General features: G+C 34.1%; 1 protein-coding gene across 4 annotated transcripts in view; it reads right to left on the bottom strand.

Moving 5' to 3' along the window:
- Nucleotides 1–20,082, bottom strand: part of NIPBL (NIPBL cohesin loading factor) — a 201,048-nt gene that overhangs the window by 93,933 nt on the left and 87,033 nt on the right. For 2 of the 4 annotated variants that reach the window (XM_059060224.2, XM_059060223.2), the window contains exons 4-9: nucleotides 19,616–19,743; nucleotides 14,297–14,396; nucleotides 13,410–13,561; nucleotides 8,412–8,572; nucleotides 7,405–7,501; nucleotides 4,052–4,678 (exon numbers count right to left, since the gene is read on the bottom strand). In XM_059060224.2, the coding sequence (XP_058916207.1) occupies nucleotides 4,052–4,678; nucleotides 7,405–7,501; nucleotides 8,412–8,572; nucleotides 13,410–13,561; nucleotides 14,297–14,396; nucleotides 19,616–19,743 (1,265 nt within the window). Of the gene's footprint in view, nucleotides 1–4,051; nucleotides 4,679–7,404; nucleotides 7,502–7,593; nucleotides 7,692–8,411; nucleotides 8,573–13,409; nucleotides 13,562–14,296; nucleotides 14,397–16,317; nucleotides 16,559–19,615; nucleotides 19,744–20,082 lie in introns of those variants that run through there. The other 2 variants (XM_067030885.1, XM_067030884.1) reach the window with 2 other exon arrangements.

Here is a 20,082-nt window from a genome sequence, read left to right as displayed (position 1 = left end):
ACGAAGTTTTAATTTTTCAACTATTGAAAGGTACTACACCTCTTCTGTAAAACCTGGAAAAATTCCATTACTGATGCAAGGACTCTTGGATATGTTAAGAGCACACAGGTTCTGATTCACTTCATCTGATTCAGTTCCACCATAAACTTATTCCTGTAAAGTGGCTCTGAATCTGCACAGGTCAGTTTTGTCTATTCACTTTTGTTATCAGTCTTCATTACATAATAATCTTCACCTAATGATGGAAAGCCATCTCTATGAAGAATAATTTTAATATTTGGGACACTATTACCTGTAAGCCCTCTAAAGCACTGGGAACCATAAAATTAGCTATCAAAATACAGGTGTTCCTGAAGAAAATGCATACAAAAAGATATAATTTTAAGATCAACAACACATGTCATCTTGATGCTGATATTTTGAAAATAATATCTGGCCCTTAAAGAAATTGTGAACTCAATTGTGCTTGTACGAAACAAACTATATCACTTGCCTAAATCTACAAGTGATAAATGAAAACACTTAGAGCAAAAAGCAGAACAATTGTACACACAATAGCCAATTATAAAAAATGAAAACATCCCATCCCTAAACCACAGTACAGGCTAAGTGACTAATTGTCCTATTCCTGTCCCAAATCCCAGTCTCTTATTCCAAATGACAATAGATAATAATTTACTTCTAATCAGGGTTACAGTGTAAGAATATTTTAACATCATAAAAAACATTAGTGAAGCTAGACCATTCCTTATACTTGCTAACATGGAAAGTGGACCTTGGGAAAAGATGAAACAGGCAAAGATGAACAAAGAAACCCCCTCTTTAACAAGAGAAAGCAGGAATTTTCAGCACATGGAGATATTAATGTCTATGACAGCTCATCCCAGAAGCAAAGAAAAAGAGCCTTTTGAAATTAATTTACGTAATTACAGATGTTAAAAGTTTGAGCAAAAGATTGAGAAGAAGGTCCTTTAGGAATATTATAAAATATTAGGTTGCACAGAATTAACCTATCAGTGTATATAAATCTCTCCAAAGAAGAGAGAACAGGCCAAAGGAACATAAATATCTAGCAGCCAGAAAAGTGTCTTCTGTGTGTGAACAGAGGTGTATTAGGTTATACCACAGCCTATGTAAAATATTTCTAAGAGTATTCTATCTCCTTTCCTAAATTCCATAGTCATCAAACAACCATGTTTGCCAAACTTTCTAATCTATTTACAAGGTACAGGTTTTTGATTTCTGGTCTACTGAGGGGAATGCTTCATTCATTCATAACAAATGAATATAATGGGAAACAAGCTCAGAACCTAGAACAGAGCACTCAGTAAAAACATGTATACCACACAAGTAGTCTTGTTTGCTCCTTGCTACCAGAAATAAAATAGTTATAAAAAAGTACTCAGTGCCAAACCTTAGAATACAGTAAATATCAATTTTACAATATACAGTAGTTCTAAAATGTAGTGGTAACTAGTGATAAATTCATTTCAAAGAAGTATTTCATCTCTCAAGGGCCGACTGTAAGACTACCACTTCAGAAAACTTTACTTTTATTTATGACCTCACCTACAAACTTAGAGCAACATACCAACCCTTTAATCTTCCAAAATCTCAAGATAACTGCTTATATATAAAACACTATCTCATCATACAGTGCGGAAATTGAATATAAAATGACAAGAGGGCTTCCCTGGTGGCGCAGTGGTTGAGAGTCCGCCTGCCGATGCAGGGGACATGGGTTCGTGCCTCGGTCTGGGAAGATCCCACATGCCGCAGAGCGGCTGGGCCCGTGAGCCGTGGCTGCTGAGCCTGCGCGTCTGGAGCCTGTGCTCCGCAACGGGAGAGGCCACAGCAGTGAGAGGCCCGCGAACCGCAAAAAAAAAAAAAAAAAAAAAAGACAAGATACAAATGTTAGCTGGTACCTAAAATTCCAAAGGTTTTCAAATAAAGCTGTCAGAAGACAAGTTAGAGATGACAGCACTAATATGAGGTCAGCCAAATCAGCATAACCAATTTGGGAAAAACCATCTAAATCAAACTGAAAATCAGATAGTTCATCTTTTCCCTTAAATCTTTATAGAACCAGATACCTCTGTAAGTCAAATTACATTGTTTCAAAATTGCAAGTCAACTTTGCTCACTCAACTTTTCAATTATCTTTGTTATAGTCACACCATCAGAGATTAGAGAAAACTGATAATTAAAATTAAAATATACATAACAAGTGTCAGGAAGAACAGTATGCTGTTTGTCGATTTTGTTTTAATCTCCCAAAGAAAAGTTAGTAGTCTAAAATAAGTTTGCTAACATGCAATTTGCATTATTTACTATCCTTATTTCCATTCAGTTTTTAAAAGTAAAAACTTCGGTTTTAACAAATATGATACAGTAAAAGTTCAAAAAAGTAACAAAAGAAGTTCACCATTTCCTCTGTTTTCGTTCCTACCAACAATTAGGTCATTAAAAAAAGATTATACTCCTTTTAAAGAATATAATTTTCCAAAACAGATTAAAACGTCATGCAAAAGTTCAGTTCTCAAGGCAACTAATATTTCTTGGTCAAGAAATTACAATTATATATGTTTTCTGAAAAACTGTCACAGGACTCAGGAATTTTGGAAAGGTTAATATTATTGAGAGCAGCTGAATAATACTGCTCTCTTCATTTGACATGCATATACTTTTATAAGAGGTTAGAGGAAGAGATATATATTGGAAGCCATAGTTATTTCCTAAAGCCCACACTACTCAGCAAAGAGAAAAAGGGCAAGCAACACTTTATTTCATCTTTAACGTCCATGATTTGCTAGTTAAAAACAAAACAAAAAAACACCAGTTTTTTTGCTAGGGAACACCAGTTCCCTAGCCAATAAAATGAAGATTTCTAGCAATCCCTTTATTTGCATCTACCCGTGATTTATGCACTTAGCAAACACTGTAGTACAACAATTACCAAATACAGTCTGTTTTTCCAGTAACATTAAAAAGAGACAAATGATAGACAGGAAACATAATCTGAATCTTCAGCATGTTTCTTAGCAGAGGAACACAATTATCTAGAAATGATCCTGTCACATAATGAACAAGATCACAGATAAAAATGAGCTCTAGTCAACATCAAGAAGTTTTGCTTTATAATGACCAAATAGAGACTCTAAGAACTATAAATCAATCTAGAATATTTAACTATAAAATTAAATCTTAAAGTATTCTTTGGTTGAATGGTCAAATATGTATATGCATCTACTGTAGAGACATCAAATTCATAAATTACTAATTTCAACCAGTGATTCATTAGTCTCTCTAAAAATTTAAGAGATTTTATACATAATGTTCACCAAATAATCAAGAAATTAACAAAACTTGCTTTGATTATAATTTTTTATAAAGCACAAAAAGCAAGCCCATAAACTCATAGAACAGGTGTCTTGAAAATCCATCCTAATACAGCAGTGAGACAAAAGAGAACACTTAACCATAATCACCAACAAAAGATCCCTGATTCTTAAAGTTTGCTATTTCATATTAACTTAAAATTCTTTCCTAATTTTTTTACTTAAAAAAAATTCACATTAAGAGATGACAGAATTAGAAACTAAGTGAAAAAATCTAACTGCATAATAAACATACACACAAACTTCTTAAATGTACTGATTCAAAATAATTCTATAGCGGTTAACCTTGTTTTGATAGAAAAAAGGTGAAGATGCAAAATTATATTAACATAACTTGTGGAAAACACATGTAATATAGAAATGCTAATGTTCATTTTAGTAGACAAGCACAGATAAAATCACTTGGTATATAACAGGTGACAGATGTGTTATACAGAATTACCATACCTCAGATAGTGGTTTTAGATAAAAAATGAAATTAAGACTTTAACTGCTGAGGGATGAGCATTTTAGGAATAAAACCATAATTGAGGAGAAACATTAAAAATTATAAAATATAATGAGAAAAAAAAGAGTTACTTTAAACAACTTTTTTGACATTATAATTAATTATTTGCCAAGAGCATGAAGTAGTAGTAATGAGACTATTTTACCTTTATCTTGAACTTCTTTTGAAAAGCGCTCCCTTTCAATAGCCGATTCTCTCTCTATTCGCTCAATTTCAGCCAATGCATCCAATTCCACTTCATCATATATAGGTCCCTGTTGTGATACCTGTTGCTGATTCTGTACCACAGAAGTCTGGGGCTGTTTTGTAGCAACTGAAGTGTTCTGCTGTAAAACAGGCACTTGATTTGCTGGAAGGAATGCTGTTTGTTCTTGCTGCGACAAACACTGAGCAGCATTTAGTGGGCGGTTTACATCCTGTGGAGTAATGGGTGTTTTTGAAGTCTGTCCTGGGTACTGCACATTAAAAGGAATATCATTTTCTGAAACATTGCTATTTTCCATACCAGAAAGCATATCCTCTTGCTGGTCCATGTCTGAAGACCTTACTCGAGAAAGTCTTAATGTAAGTTTAGTAGAGTCCTTGGATGGAGAGCTAATGATATCATACATTGCAGCTTTCTCACTCTGGTCTTTTTCATCCTTGCCTAATTTCATTTTCTTTTGCTTCTTTTGTTTTCTTTCTGGAGAATCTAACAAGATGTCTGGTGGAACATCTCGAGGTGATGAGCAAGGTAGAGACTGAGACTGTAGGATTAAAGGTGGTCTTGATCCTAGAAAAACAATTCAACAGGAATGAACGGTTGTGCTAGTTTTACATTTTCAGACAATGTGATAGACATATTAAGTAAGTGACAATACAGTACCACTAGAAAAAATGTTAAATTATCTCATCCAAGCTACTTATTTACAGAATATGAAACAAAAGCCTAAAGATGTGTCCCCCATGGTCTTTTAGCTTGCTGGTAGACGATCCAGGTTTGAATTAAAATATGAGTATTCCATCTTCCAGACCAGTATTATTTCTGTTTTTTCACGTAAAAAATATAAATACTTAGCTTGAAAATGGCAAAAGACTTCACTATTTCTAAAGATGCAACATAAATATTTTGGGTATGATAATCTCTATTCTCTCACTTATTATCTAGGAAAACTGACGTGTCTAAAGTAAAAATAAGTCTGTCAAATCACAAAAAAATAAAAAGATTAATCCTAGGGTGTACACTCTCAGGAATATTTAATGATATAAGAAAAAGGAAGTGGGAAAAATTACAATGATCAGTCTTCACTTACTTAACAAATTGGTGGTAAAGTATTAATTTATACCTTTATGTGGTCTTCTCTTTCTCCCTCCACTTAACATCGTTCAGACACTCTCTTCAGCTTGCTAATCCTCCTTTTATTAGAAAAATATGCAGGTCCAGCAAATAAAATATCTTCCGCCCAGATCCCATTAAATTAAACACTATACGATATAAGGAAGTGTTAAAAGTAAGCTAATCGAATGGGAAAATTTTTCCTAGTTAACAAGCTGTCAATGAGGAAAAACTGCATCAATATGCTTCAGAAATAAAAGTATAATTGTATCTGAATAATATATACATTTCTTTTAATTAGATTATAAAAATTTTTAAAACCCATAGGAAATTATAAAAATCAGTCAAGCTAAAAGTGCTTTTATATGGTTGGCCAAAAAATGTTCGTTCGGGTTTTCCATAACATCTTACACATCATAACACATAATTTTTATTTAAAGTTTACATGTCAAATTATATATATTTTAGAGCAAACTTTAAATTCCAACAATTTATCTAAAAATTAAACTAGGCTAATTGAAGATGGATTCAACCTTCAAAACTAGGTGGAAAACAACCTCACGAACAGAAATAGAGGCTTCTGATGACTAATGTGTTCGTGAGGTTAACTGTTCTAAAGTTCTCTTCTCTTTCTATCTAAAGTTATCTATCCACCTAACAATCCATTCATCCATTCACTCACCTATCCATCCTCAACAGTTAGAGGAAAAATGGTCTGGTTATCTAGAGCAACCAGCTATCCCACTGTTATTCCTCCCTGGCACTCTGATTATTTCTTACTCTGAAAATACTTGTGAGATATGTAACTAACTTTGACACCTGAAGTACAAATAGAGTTACTCTGGAAGTTGTTTTCTCTTTCAGAAACTGGGTTATTTCTATGTCTGGAAATTCACAGAATTATAGAATTAGAATGGCTCATAATTCTAATTATTGAATCAGAATGGCTCATAAAAGTTCAACTTTCACCTCATGAAGAATATCCCTGATCAAAGAGTTGGAACATTATCTATGGGAAAAAAATCTTTACAATGAGGCAGACCAGTCCATGTTCTAGACGTCTATAATTAGAATTTCTCACAGATAGATAAAATTTATTATCAGCTATATTGCAATTAATTAAAAGCTATTTCTTTACAGTGGATACAATATTCTCTTCCAACAAACTTGGAAGACTCCAATTATTAGACCTTAGTTTTAAGTATTTTAAAAAATAGCTCAAACTTGGACTCAGAATTTTGTGACTCTACTATACACAGAAGACCACACAAGGTTCTTTGGGAATTTGAAGATAAATAAAATAAAATTCATGTCCATAATATAGTACAGGGTAAGTTATTAGAAAAAACAGAAACTATCGGCCTGGGGAAACCAGGGAAGGGTCCATAGAAGATCACCCATTTAACTTAGAATTTGAAGAATGAATACGATTTTAATACGCAGAAATGAAAGTAGGTGTAAGAGATCTAGTGAAGTAATTAACATAGAACATGCCAGATTTTGATAAATGACTACCTAAGAAGTAAGAGAAGACTTTCAAGATAATTCCGGATTTGGAATAGCATTAAGAGAAACAGGAATGGCAGAAAGAACAGTGAGTATAATTTTGAACATGAATTTGAAATACCAGCTAGATATGAGGAGGTTTTGTCTGAAAATGAAAAATTACAACTTGGGAGACAGGACTGGAAGCAAAAGACATTGATTTGGGAGTCCTGTTCACAAAAGTAACAAAAGCTATGACCAAAACTGAGTAAAATAGCCAAGGAAAAAAGTACAATGGAAGATTAAAAATCTAATGATAGAAATCTTGAGAAATGATAGAGCAGAGAAAAGAGCTAATGAAGAAGAAAAAAAAAAACCAATGAAAAGAGGAGGAGGAAAATGGGTGGATTCAATAAAAAATAAGTTTGTGGGGGAGGGTGAAGATTGGGGAAAGCTGATCAGTAATTTCAAATATTTAAGAAAGATGAAAAAGATTGTGGTTTGAAAAGACCACTGGATTATTAGTAAGAATGATACTGTATATATCTGAAAACAGTATCAGTAAGTACAGGTTCATTTTTTTCTACAATAAGTAAAAAACAATAGAGAACAATTTTTGGTAACTGCATTAAGAAGTCTGAATTCTTTACTGAACTTGAAATGTGAAAAATTTAAGGAAATTTTAGTTACAATGATACCTTTTGGAGTTCCATCACTTCCAGCAGGGGAACATACTGGCTGTGGAGACCTCAAGGGAAAAGATGCAGCATTCCTCATTGTTGAAGAATCTCCATCCTAGGAATAGAGTATAACATTTATATCTTGAATGATAGAAGAGGCTTTATAGAAATCTTAAAGAGAACCAATAAAAGACATAAATTACTGACAGGTAAAGTGTTGGTATTCAAAAGCATAATTCTTCTGCACTTTCCTGTTTTCTTCGTGGTATATCTTAGAAGAATTGAAATTGTATCCAAAAGAATCAACAGCCTAAGCATAGCAATGAATAAGAAAACTGGTATTACTAGTATGCTCCATTTTTGTTTGCTATTTTCTACCAAAGGAGCTCTGAACATCCCACCAGGCTGTAAATGTAAATGTCTTGAGGGCAGAGTCCTCAAGACTCTGTTATCTTTGTTAAACTTAAATACATGTAACTTATGTGATAATACCACCAAACCAATGACAAGACAGATTTCCAGTATGTGGAATATTTCAGTAACATTAAAGCAACATTAAATTTCAGGGAAAAAATTTCTGTACAAGTTTTAGAGGGAAAAAGAGCTAAGCACTAATAAATAAAGGCTCATTATTTAAGAGGACATCTTTGTGTGAGCAAACATTTAAAAATGAAGTATATTTCATTAAGGACCTAAACCTCTAGGCCAGAGGTTGGCAAACATTTTCTGTAATGGGACAGACAGTATATATTTTAGGCTTTATGGATCATATACAGTTTGTCACATAACATTCTTTGTTGTTGTTCTTTTAAACTCTTTATAACTGTGAAAATCAGTCTCAGTTTATGGGTCAGACTACTGGCCAGTTTACCAATCCTGCTCTACAGGTACAGCTAGATTTTCAGACCCAGTATAATCCTCAATAAAAGGTAGATATCCTTCAAATTACAGAACTGAAATACTAGGTTATGAGACAAATATTAGAACTATTTTATTACCTTAATGATAACTAATATATTACATACGTCACTACTTAGCCTGTGCACCATGTGTAGGTAGTCGTCACTTGAGCCATGTCTAGGATTATCAGCATGATGATTAGCAGAATTGCCAGACAACGAACCAGAAACTTTATTATCATGTAGGTTTCTCAAACCACCTGCAACAATGGGACTTGATACCGATGCTGAAATTAATAAGAATTTTAAAAAAGCTTTATAAAAATAAACTGTTAAAATTCTTACAGGACGATAATAATTGTTCGCAAGTAGTATTTTAGCATACATAAATTACAAAGACTAATATAATGAGCTGGCTGACTATCCAGAGCTTGATCAAATCTTAACACTTTGCCACAAGTCATTCAGATTGATATTTGAAAAGAAATAAGACATTAGATATGGCTGAAGCTCTCCATGTATCTGCATATTCCTCTCCTCTATTTCCTTCCCCTTATTACCTAAAAGTAACCACTATACTGAATTTAGAGTTCACTCTAACTATGAATACCTTTTTACCTTTGCTATAAATGAATATATTCTTAAATAACACATAGCACTGTTTTGCACATTATAACTTTGTATAAATGGTATATGTATTATATATATCCTTCTATAACTTGCTTTTTTTTTTTTTTTTTTTCTGGTACGCTGGCCTCTCACCGCCGTGGCCTCTCCCATTGCGGAGCACAGGCTCCGGACGCGCAGGCTCAGAGGCCACGGCTCACGGGCCCAGCAGCTCTGCGGTACGTGGGATCCTCCCGGACCAGGGCACGAACCCGCGTCCCCCGCATCGGCAGGCGGACCCTCAACCACTGCGCCACCAGGGAAGCCCTATAACTTGCTTTTTAATTCAATATTGTGTTGAAATGTATCCATTTTTATATATGTAGCTTAAAATTCATTTACTTTGAATAAATAATTACATATATTCTGCTACATTATGTACACACTTTATCCATCCTTGTGTTAGTAGTTTATTTTTTTATTTAAAAAATATTTATTTATTTGTTTGTTTGCACCAGGTCTTAGTTGCAGCAGGCGGGATCCGTAGTTGAAGCTTGCTGGCTCCTTAGTTGTGGCATGCAAACTCTTAGTTGCAGCACGCAAACTCTTAGCTGTGGTATGCATGTGGGATCTAGTTCCTGGACCAGGGATTGAACCCAGGCCTCCGGCATTGGGAGTGTGGAGTCCTAACCACTGTGCCACCAGGGAAGTCCCTTGTTAGTAGTTTAGATTGCTTGAGTATTTTTGCCATCATAAACAATGCTGTAATGTATATGCTTATATACATGATTTTTTTACAAATGTGTCTAGGAGTGCAACTGCTGGATATTCCTGTTTTTAAACCTTACTAAATATTAACAAATAGCTTTCCAAATTATTTATGTCCACTCTACTGGTAGTAGATAAGTGTTCATACTGCTCTATATCCTTGCCAATGATTTTCGTCAATTTGAAGATGGGAAATGTCTCTGATAGCCACTTTAATTAGCATTTCCTTCCTTAATTAACAGTGAAGCCAAGCATCTTTTCATGTGTATTGGACATTCAGATTCCCTACTTAACACAAAATCATAAAAATTACTCTCTGGTATTTTCTTTCAAGAGTTTCATAGTTTTGTTTTTTCACACTTAGTCTTTAATCCATGTAAGAATAGACTATCTTTTCTATGAATGCTTGCTAGAACTTGAGATAAAACTGCCTGAGCATTTTTATCCCCACCCCTACTTATAAGGGAGATAGATTTTTAACAACTGAAGGAGGTATATGTATTTTAAACTGGAACAGATATTGTCAAACTGCTCTCTAAAATGGTTGTATCAATTTATGTCCCTATGAAGACTGTATGAAGTTCAAATTTCCCTGCACACTATAAAATGTTACTAATCTGGTAGATATAAAATTTTATTTCAATTTAATTTTGATTTGCATCTCCTTAATTGTGAGCCAGGTTGACTGTACTTTCGTGTATGTATTAAATCTTTCCGTATCCACTTTGCTTTTCTTTTTCAGTAAATTGTTTGTTTAATTCTTTAGTCTATTTTTGTCTTATTCTTATCAACCTGCATAAGATCTTGCCATATTTAAAATACTTTGTAATAAATATTGAAAAAAAATTTTCCCTAAATTTACTTGTCCTTATTTGTTCTCTATTACACAGAAATTTATAATTAATCTGGTTTTTTTTTTCCATTTCTAGAATCCAGTCCTGCTTAGAAACAAGGCCTTCTCGACCCTATGGTACCCAAAATTTACCCCATGTTTTCTTCTTATAATTTCTTTTTAAATTAATTAATTTATTTTTGGCTGCATTGGGTCTTCCTTGCTGTGTGCGGACTTTCTCTAGCTGCGGAGAGTGGGGGCTACTCTTCGTTGCAGTGCGCAGGCTTCTCACTGCGGTGGCTTCTCTTGTTGCAGAGCACGGGCTCTAGAGCACAGGCTCAGTAGCTGTGGCACATGGGCTCAGTAGTTGTGGCTCGCGGGCTCTAGAGCGCAGGCTCAGTAGTTGTGTCAGGCTTAGTTGCTCCGCGGCATGTGGGATCTTCCCTGGACCAGGGCTCGAACCCGTGTCCCCTGCATTGGCAGGCAGATTCTTAACCACTGCACCACCAGGGAAGCCCCTTCTTCTTATAATTTTATGACGTAAAATACAAACGTAAATAGTTCATCCATCTAGAACATTTTTGCTCTAGATGATCTAGGAATCCAAATAAAATTTCAAAATGCCTAGCCAGCCAATCCAACATGATTTATTAAACAATCTATTATTACACACTGATTCAAAATACCATCTTTAGAATGACAAAATTGGAAAATCACCATTTTCCAATGACCAGTGTAAAAACTGATGAAAAGAGAATCATTATTGGATGGTAAACCCTTTAGGATAAAGAGTAATAGGAAATAGGACAGTTACATGATCTCAAAATATCACCTGACAGATTGCTCACTGATTGCAAAGAAATATTATGTTCCTTATAAAAGAAGACATGGAGTAGTCATCACCTAAATGTCACTAATAATGAAGCCACTTGCCATTATATGCCCTCTGATGTGATGCAATATCAAGTGTACAACATTACTTATTTAGTACCCTTGCCAAAAATATACAACTAGAAACTAACAGAGACTTTAAAGATAACTTCCAGTTAGTAGGAAATATAGGAAGTGTCTAAGCAAATTAAACAACAGAATGAGGAAACAGTGAAGTCTAGAATATGGGATATTCTACAACAAAAGTAGCACAGACTCCTCAAACAAACAAAAATTACTGTCATGGGGAAAGGGTATGGGACTGTTTAGATTTAAAGAGTCAAAAGAGATGTAAAAACCAAATGCAATGTGTGAGAAACTAGATTAGATCATATGTGGGGGAAAAAAGGTTATAAAAGACATATTTGAGGGAACTGGTGAAAACAATGTAGATGGTATCAGATGATACTACAGAAATGTTCTTAATTTTTTTAAGGGTAAATTATTACACATGGTGTTTATAAAGGAGAATTGACTTCCTAGCAGATGTATTTAAGGACAGAGAGGCAGAATGCCTGTTGGTGAAATGGTTCACTGTGCTATTCTTTCAACTTTTCTGCATGGTTAAAATTTTTATAATATAAAGTGTTTTTTAAATATTACCTTTCACAAACTCTAAATTCCCACAGACATCTGCCTTATTTCTGCACCCACTTCTGTCCCATTTACCAATCTATTTGTTCCTTACCACATTAAATTTTCTTATTTATAATAATTTTGGTATCTGTGTGGGGCTAATCCCTAGTAATATTTTTGGTCTCTCAAGTATCTGAGAATTTCTAAGAAATGACTCATTACTGAACAGGCCCTCAAACTACATTTTTCTTTTCATTTTGTGATTTCAACTTATTCTTTTGAAAAAGCTGGGTTTATCTTGTTATAAAACAACAACAGTGTTGAGAGTAAAAATTTGTTTTTTTCTACACATATTTATGTGGATATTTCCGTATGAAGCAAATGTGTCCTTTCAATATTTTCCCTCTTATTAATTACATTTAAAATGTTTCACATAACTTCGGCATACCAGAGTAGAAGAGTAATATTTCACAAGTATCAAGAGCCCATATACATGCATACTTCTGTTCAGCTCTCACACTAAATTCTATAATTTTGGAGGTGTCTATTCCAAAGGTGTGATTTGTCTCCAAGTTTTTCCTTGACTTACTGTATAAAATAGGCTCAACCTACCATTTCATTATCTAGCTTTGGAAAACCAGAAGTTGGCTGTTTTAATAGATGACACTAAGTTAAAAGTTTGTAAGATAAAAGTTTATAAATGATTGCAAAGAAATATTATGCATGTTTTGATCCATGCATAATAAAAAAACCAAGAATACAAACAGGAACTAATGACTGACTGAGAATGTTAAAAATTTGCTGTTAATTATGAGGGACAAAAACACAGATATCTGTTATATTATCTTTTGTACTTTTCAAAATTTCTCTAAAAAAGTACAATATACTAGTAAATACATTATTTAATAGCCATGACATAGATCCCAACACAGTATGATCTTAAAAAGACATATTATCAACAATTGACTTCAAATGAGAACTAGTAATCTAATCCCAGAAAATTTTGAATCCAAGATTATTAATTTTCCTCTACCAGTACTGTATCTACTTGATATTAAAATTCTCACATTACATATACTTTATTAATTAAAACGTAATTCTTCTTTGACTTAGTGCTACTGTAAAGAAGCGCAGCTAAATAAAGCAGTTCCTAATTTCATAACTAGATATACTCAGTTGTATAATATAATAAGGTAATCCAAAGAGTCAAATTACACTGATCTTTTTATCACCCAAATGACTTCCTAAGTAATAAATGTAACATATTTTTAATAATATAAGCCACAGTTTAAAAGAAATGTTAATTGACAAAAAAGTATACAGTTTAGTATTTGTGTTTTTTATAAAAAGAAAAAAATGAATTTGCGGGGAACTAGAGGCATTCCCTGTAAATAAACAAGAAACTTTCTTACCTTGCTGCATTTGTGGATGTGTTGTATAACTTGAAGGATGGGAATATGGCATGTATCCTGCAGGGCTTTGTGGGGCATATGGACTAGGCACTGGGCTGTTTTGTTGTGGCATAAATCTGTTCCCAGAGCTTGTCTGTGGTGGCACAAACCGGCTAAAACCCAAAATCCAAATAAACAATATCAGGAAATGAAATAAATATGATATTCCTTGATATTTCACTGTCATAAAATTCTCCAAACTCTAATTTGTATAAAATAAATGTACATGGCAAAATTCTGAAAAATAAATAATGTACAAAAATCATTCACAATTCATAATCTAAGAGTTATATTAAGCAGTTCGTAAAAACTGGAGTAATTCATTTATTTTACATGCTCCCTAAATTCTACTCAATGAATATTCTTATTTATCTCAAACACGCTGGTTATTTTAACACATTCTTTTGTTTGTATGAAATTAAGTTACTATTTATTTAAATTAGTATATTAGAGCATTTCCACATATAACATTTTAAGGCAAATATTCATGTGGGTTACTATTTTTTTTTTTTTTTTCGGTACGCGGGCCTCTCACTGTTGTGGCCTTTCCCGTTGCGGAGCACAGGCTCCGGACGCGCAGGCTCAGTGGCCATGGCTCACGGGCCCAGCTGCTCCGCGGCATGTGGGATCTTCCCGGACCAGGGCTCGAACCCGTGTCCCCTGCATCGGCAGGCGGATTCTCAACCACTGCGCCACCAGGGAAGCCCAGTAGGTTACTATTTAAGGCTAAGCATCTAAACTTTTTAACTACACGTAATTCACCATTACCTAAATGTATGTATACACTGTATATTCCCAAGCATATTCACTACAGAAAATAGTACTTAATAAAATAATATATACATTACCTGGAGGGGCTATGTGAGATAGTGGTTTGTTGATAATTGGAAGATGCAGGACTACTGTGCATGGAATTCTGAGAAAGTTTATACTGAGACATCATCATGCCTACACAACATACAAAAATGGTAAAACATGTTATTTTCTTCCAATGGTAAAGCATTCTTTAAGTGATTTAAATCAATCATTCTTTCACAAACATTCAAAAGTTCTTTCTGTTCTTTTCTTTTTGACCAACATGTTAATTTTGAAGAGCAAAATACAGAAACTATAAATTTCAAGTACAACCAATTTTACCAAAACATCCTTTTAGCATGTAACTAATCCAGGGACAGAGATAGAGATACAATTTTTTGTTTTTAAATTTACTTGCTTACTTATTGTCCTATCATTTAGCCTTAGAATTGAAAAGAACTTTCAGAAGTTGCTTTATCTAACCTCTTTCCAAATACTACACACTTCTGTCTACAACAGGCTTTTGGATGGTTTTTCTATTACATGGAATACTTTATTACATACATCTCCCACCTTAGGAGCTTAATTTTACAACTCTATTTATTTCATTGTGATTCGGACCTAAGTTTTAAAAAGTACTTTACTTAGGGGCCCAAAGTCTGAGGTATTGAAATTACCATCTGAAAGTCTGTTAACAAACAACAGAATGCTCCTGTTCTTTCTTCCACAGTAATTCTTGCCATAAAATAGGATTAAATGAATATGTGTTTAATGAATGAAAGTGTGAGAAGAGCTTTCAGATTCTCACATTTCTTTTCAAGTTAGACATTGTTCCTTCAACTGTTGCGTAAGTGGCATTTTGTTATACAGGAGATGTAGAAAAATTCAGCTACTTAGACACTCTAAAATCAAAGATAAAAATCTATGATTAACTCTGACCTTTCTTATGATATGTATAGCCAATCTTTCTGCGAGTTTCAAGTATCACATTATTTCCCCAAATTTCATTTCCTGCTGCTGATATGAAAAGTGCCTTTCACCAGAAACATTCAAACAGAAGTTATATGTTCATTTGCCAGGAACTACAGAAAGGATTCTAGCTCTACAACAGTGGCTGAATGAGATGAGAGCACCTCTAAGTCTAACACTAATAGCGTGTTTTCTATGTAGTCTAAATTTTAATTTACGAATTTTCTCTTCCAACTCAAATTCAGTACTGAATCATATATTCCATGGCTTAATAATTTAATTACTATAACTACTGTTGCTGATTTTTTTTTTTTTTTTGAGAGAGAACGGGGGCAAGACTCCATGAGATGGGAATTAAAAAGTATTTTTTCCTGAATTAACAGTCATCACTGTGACAAGCTGGAATTACTAGTTTGGAGGCAGTGGCTTTATAAATAAAAGAAGCCAATGAAATACTAGTAGTCCTTTCTGATTCTCTCAGAGATCCAAAGAACTATGAACGAAGTGATTTGCACATTATTAAATTTTCTCCAAATGTGTGACTCACATTTATATTTAACAACCAAAAATCACCTTTTAAAATTTTAAAGCCAAATGGAAAATGTTTAGAAAAAAAAAAATCACAACATGCAATGAATCAATTTTTAAATGCTAGTTTGTTTTTACAAAGTAAGATATGGAGAAATGAAACAATGTTTCAGACTAAAAAATAAGCATATATAGTAAAAACCACAAAATATGTGACTGAAAGGTGAATACTCAAAGTTTCTTATTAGAGATATGTTATAAAAATGAAGTATACATAGCCTTGGAAGACTTCCTTTATTCAATCTTACATTTATTTACATTATCCTATACTGAATGCCCTTATTCTATTTCCTATTACAGGCATACCTCGGAGATATTGCAGATACGGTTCCAGACCACCGCAATAAAGCGAATATCACAATAAAGGGAGTTACATGAATTTTCTGTGGTTTCCCAGTGCATATAAAAGTTATGTTTACACTATACTGTAGTCCATTAAGTGTACAATAGCATTATGTCTAAAAAAACAATGTACATACCTTAATTTAAAAATACTTTATTGCTAAAAAATGCTAACCATTGTTTGAGCCCTCAGTGAGGTTGTAATCTTTTTGCTGGTGGAGGGTCTTGCTCAATGTTGGTGGCTGATGACTGATCAGGATGGTGGTTGCTGAAGGTTGAGGAGGCTCTGGCAATTTCTTAAAATAACACAACAATGAAGTTTGCTGCATTAACAATGAAGTTTGCTGCATTGATTGACTCTTTCCTTTCATGAATGATATCTCTGTGGGACGCAATGCTGTTTGGCACCATTTTACCCACAGTAAAATTTCTTTCAAAATTGGAGTCAATTCTCGCAAACTCTGCTGCTACTTTGTCAACTAAAGCTTATGTAATATTCTAAATCCTTTGTTGCCATTTTAACAATCTTCATAGCATCTCAGCCACAAGTAGATTCCACTTCAAGAAACCACTTTCTTTGCTCATCCACAAGAAGCAACTCCTCATCCATTAAATTTTAATCATGAGATTTCAGCAATTGAGTCACATCTTCAGGTTTTACTTCTAATTCTAGCTCTCTTGCTATTTCTACCACATCTGCAGTTACTTCCTCCACTGGAGTCTTGTACCCCTCACAAGTCATCCATGAGAACTGGAATCAACTTCTTCCAACTCTTGTGAATGTTGATATTTTGACCTCTTCCCATGAATCATGAATGTTCTTAATGGCATCTAGAATGGTGAAACATTTCAGAAAGTTTTCAATTTGCTTTGTCCAGATCCATCAGAGGAGTTACTATCTATGGAAGCTAGAGTCTCATGAAATGTATTTCTTAAAATAATAAGACTCGAACGCTGAGATGACTCCTTGATCCATGGGCTGCAGAATGGATGTTGTGTTAGCAGGCATGAAAACAACATTAGTTTTGTTGTACATCTCTATCAGAGCTCCTGGATGACCAGATGTGCTGTCAATGAGCAGTAATATTTTGAAAGGAATCTTTTTTTCTGAGAAGTAGGTCTCAACAGTGGGCTTAAAGTATTCAATAAAACATGTTATAAACAAACATGTTTGTCATCCAGGTTTGTTATTCCATTTATAGAGCACAGGCAGAGTTGATTTTGCATAACTCTTAAAGGCCCTAGGATTTTCAGAATGGTCAATGAGCACTGACTTCAACCTAAATTCACCACCTGTATTAGTTCCTAGCAAGAGAGCCAGCCTGTCCTTTGAAGCTTTGAAGCCAGGCATTGACTCTCCTCTCCAGCCATGAAAGTCCTAGGTGGCATCTTCTTCCAATAGAAGACTGTTTTGTCTACACTGAACATCTTTTGTTTAGCACAACCACCTTCATTAATTATTTTAGTTAGATCTTCTGGATAACTTGCTGCAGTTTCTACATCAGCACTTGCAGCTTTGCCTTGTACTTTTATGTTATGGAGATAGCTTCTTTCCTTAAATCTCATAAACCAATCTCTGCTAGCTTCAAATTTTTCTTCTGCAGCTTTCTCACCTCTCTCAGCCTTCGGAGAATTGAAGAGAGTTAGGGCCTTGCTCTGGATTAGGCTTTGGCTTAAGGGAATGCTCTGATGGGTCTGATCCTCTACCCAGACCACTAAAACTTTCTCCATATCAGCAATAAGGTTATTTAGCTTTCTTAACATTCAAGTGTTCACTGGGGTATAGCACTTTTCATTTCCTTCAAGAATTTTTCCTTTGCTAGGTAGCTGTATGGGACAAGAAGCCTAGCTTTTGGCCTATCTTGGCTTTTGACATGGCTTCCTCACTAAGCTTAAGCATTTCTAGCTTTTGATTAAAGTGAAAGACATGTGACTGTTCTTTTCACTTGAACACTTAAGAGGCCATTGTAGAGTTATTAATTGGCCTCATTTCAATATTGTTGTGTCTCAGAAAATAGGGAGGCCCAAGGAGAGGGGAACTGCCAGTCCTGCCAAAACATACATTTATTGATTACAGTCTTACATGGGTGCGGTTCCTAGTGCCCTCAAACAATTACAATAGTAACTTCAAAAATCACCAATCAGAGATCACCAGAACACATACAATAATAATTTAAAAGTTTCAAATATTGCGATAATTAACAAAATGTGACAGAGACACAAAGTAAAATGCGGCTGGAAAAATGGCACTGACAGACTTCTTCAATGCGCGGTTGCCACAAACATTCAATTTGTAAAACAGGCAATATCTGAGTAGCGCAATAAAGCGAAGTGCAATAAAACGAGGTATGCCTATAGCCTTTCTTCCAATCAACAATCTCTCCATATTTTCTTTCATTCCAACACTTTTCCAGAGTATGTGTAATTCTAGCTTTCCTTTCACCATTCCTATCTGTCTCCTACTACTGCCATCTAGCTTACTAGTTCTGATGAAGATACAGTCTTGCCCTGCATACCCACCTTTGATTTCCTGAAAGGAAATTTCCCTGGATTCACTTTGGGAAATGGATAGTAACTATGCATTTGCTTTAAAAACACAACTTACACACAAATATAAAGAATCAACAAAGTAATACTATTAAAAAACAAAACTAAGAAATGGAATGCCAAGCTTTATGGAGGTACTGTCAATACATGTGGCAATATTCTTGAATACAAGTAACCAATTAAATAAACTAGACGTTCCAGGGTTCTCTAAACTATTCCCTTCTGACTGTTTTAATCTTGAGAGGGAAGCAAGTACTTGGGCTTGCCAAATTCAGTAAGCTTCAGACCAGAACAATGCTCCTAACTTAAAGGTTCTTCTTTACTACAGAAAAATCATATCTGTGTTGGATATCACATTTTTTATGGGTTTTCTAATGCTTACTATAAATAGAATTTTCCTTAATAGTAATACTTATTATAAACCTTTTTCTATTGCTAAGGCAACAGAAGTGTTATACCAGTTACTACATAACCAGGAATATAGTCACCATCGATACTAAAACTAATACCTGGTATAATTATTTATACATGTACTACATGTTGAGAAGCTCTGCAGATATTTTTATTTATTATTTGATAAATGAAAAGACTCCTTTCATATCTATTCTATGATTTTTTTAAATAAAAAAAATTCCTAAAGCTCTCTCACTGACTGAACTAATAAAGTCTGAAATATCTAGCAAACCACATATTAAGCTTTGCCTAATTCCCAAGGAATTTAGTTACATATTAAACTGCAAGAATGTTAACATCCATTTAGTTTCCTTTTCATTCTTGGCTTCATTCAAGGTATCAACATGGCATTAACAGATGACAAGCTAGCTTGTTAAAGGACATACCTGAACTTAATTACATGTGAAACAAGTTCTAATATGGAACACATTAAAAAAATATATACTATGAAATTCAATTATTAAAAACCTCACCACTTTGTACATATCTGTTCTGCATACTTTTCTCCCTGAAAACGTTAGGACTCCTCGCCAGGATGGCCTGCAACAAGACTGGTATGTCGCCTTCTGGATCATCACTGCCAAGGTTATCTTTCAACTCTCTGGCATTGAAAAAATAAATACAAAACATTAAAACAGTGATGGATGATTAAGAATTCACCAGTGAAATTCAGAAAACGCTGAGGCAGAAAATCAAGAAGACTTATGGTATAAAAATAAATTACACAAGCATGTCTAACAGTTTCGTGGATTTTTGAAGACGTTAATCTTAGAAGAAATAGAATTATCAAAAAAATGACAGAGGAGAGTTCTTCTACGGACTTCTTACCCCCCCATTTTATTTTAAACAGAAAAAAAAGAACCCCAAACATTATTTTATGGAGCTATAAGTTTATTTAAGAATGTTCATATTAGTTTCAAGGAGAAAATAGTGTCTATTC

The sequence above is a fragment of the Kogia breviceps genome, chromosome 4 (genome assembly GCF_026419965.1).
Source record: "Kogia breviceps isolate mKogBre1 chromosome 4, mKogBre1 haplotype 1, whole genome shotgun sequence".
Lineage (NCBI taxonomy): Eukaryota > Metazoa > Chordata > Mammalia > Artiodactyla > Physeteridae > Kogia > Kogia breviceps.
Note: the sequence above shows the minus strand (reverse complement) of the source record. Positions and strands in the feature narration are given on the sequence as shown.